Raw genomic sequence first — 1,292 nt, 5'->3', positions numbered from 1 at the left:
GAAAACAACACTAATTCTTTTAAGAATTGAAAGAGTATAACTGCAATCAATTTATCTATAGTAAACCTAGGAAAAACAAAAAATTTCACACTTACTGGATGAAAAGGAGAGACCTGTGAAATTATCTCGAAGGTCAGGAGAGGAAGTAGACCCTGATATAACAGCAGTGGAGAAGACAGGGACTGCAGGTGTCACAATAGCTGCAGCTTTCTGTTGCAGACTTGTTAGAAAGCTGAGATAGGAGCTGAGATGGCCTGGGATGCTGTGACGATGCCGACGCAGGCTCTCTGTACACAAGGGGATGATGGGGATAAATTTCCTTCAGCTTTCTCAAATTTGTCTATCATGTCTACATTTGCATTTACATGCTGGCATTTTAATTTAGTAAGGGTTCACCTAATGGAATACTACCTTCTGAACGTTTTTCTAGGTAGTACAAAATGACATTAACTATACTATATCCCAAATCATTCTTGTCATATCATACTATCATCATCACAATAAAAAAAACAAAATAAATATATGGCATCTCAGTCCATTGAATGCCCTAGAGCAGTGATTCTTAAACCTTGGTTCAGTCAAACTGTATGGGTTCAGTGACCAGCCTTAAATTTTGATGCAAATTTTTTGATGAATCAAAATATATTTTAAGGATTCAACAAGTATGTGGTAGGTTTCATGATGGTTCAATTCCTCAAAAAAAATTACCATCTCATCATAATGTAAAATTCATTATAGCACACTAGATATACAGGGCCCTTCTCCCTATTTGAATCTGAAATTCAAAGACTTTTCCAGGACTTTTCCAAGTCCAAAAATATTTTCAATTATGTATTTTAAACAAAATATGACACAAATTTTATAAGGTACATTTCCCATAGTCATTTTTCATAACTTTATTCTTATTTTCAAGCAATTCTGCAATAAACTCTTATCAGTACTTGTCTTCAAGCAATGAACTATGGAAATAGAAGGTAAAACTAGAGCAACAGTGAATATAATGGTCAACATAAGTCTGTGATAAATCAACTAATCAATCTCTGGTGCCAGATGCTTTTCACGAAAAAGGTGTTAAAAAAATGTAGTCACCTAATGTACATTTCCATGAATTTTCCAGGATTTCTTTTTGAAAATTTTGTTTTTCAAGGTATTCCAGATTTGAAAAATAAAAATACTGGAATTCTTCCTGACCTGTAAGGCTACCTGCCCATGAGCTGGCTTGAGGCTGTAGCTAGTAAGGGGCCAGACAGATCATGTGGTGTACATGGAAAATGGGATTAAAAAGTAGGGTT

The 1,292-nt window shown here is 34.8% G+C and overlaps 1 protein-coding gene across 1 annotated transcript in view; it reads right to left on the bottom strand.

Annotated features, from left to right (window-relative positions):
* LOC119588847 (inositol hexakisphosphate and diphosphoinositol-pentakisphosphate kinase-like) overlaps positions 1–1,292 on the bottom strand; it is a 7,960-nt gene that overhangs the window by 5,391 nt on the left and 1,277 nt on the right. The window contains exon 2 of the mRNA XM_037937488.1: positions 96–287. Within this exon, the coding sequence (XP_037793416.1) occupies positions 96–287 (192 nt within the window). The remainder of the gene's footprint in view (positions 1–95; positions 288–1,292) is intronic.

The sequence above is a fragment of the Penaeus monodon genome, chromosome 24 (assembly GCF_015228065.2).
Source record: "Penaeus monodon isolate SGIC_2016 chromosome 24, NSTDA_Pmon_1, whole genome shotgun sequence".
Taxonomy (NCBI): domain Eukaryota; kingdom Metazoa; phylum Arthropoda; class Malacostraca; order Decapoda; family Penaeidae; genus Penaeus; species Penaeus monodon.
This window is presented reverse-complemented; position numbering and strand designations above follow the sequence as displayed.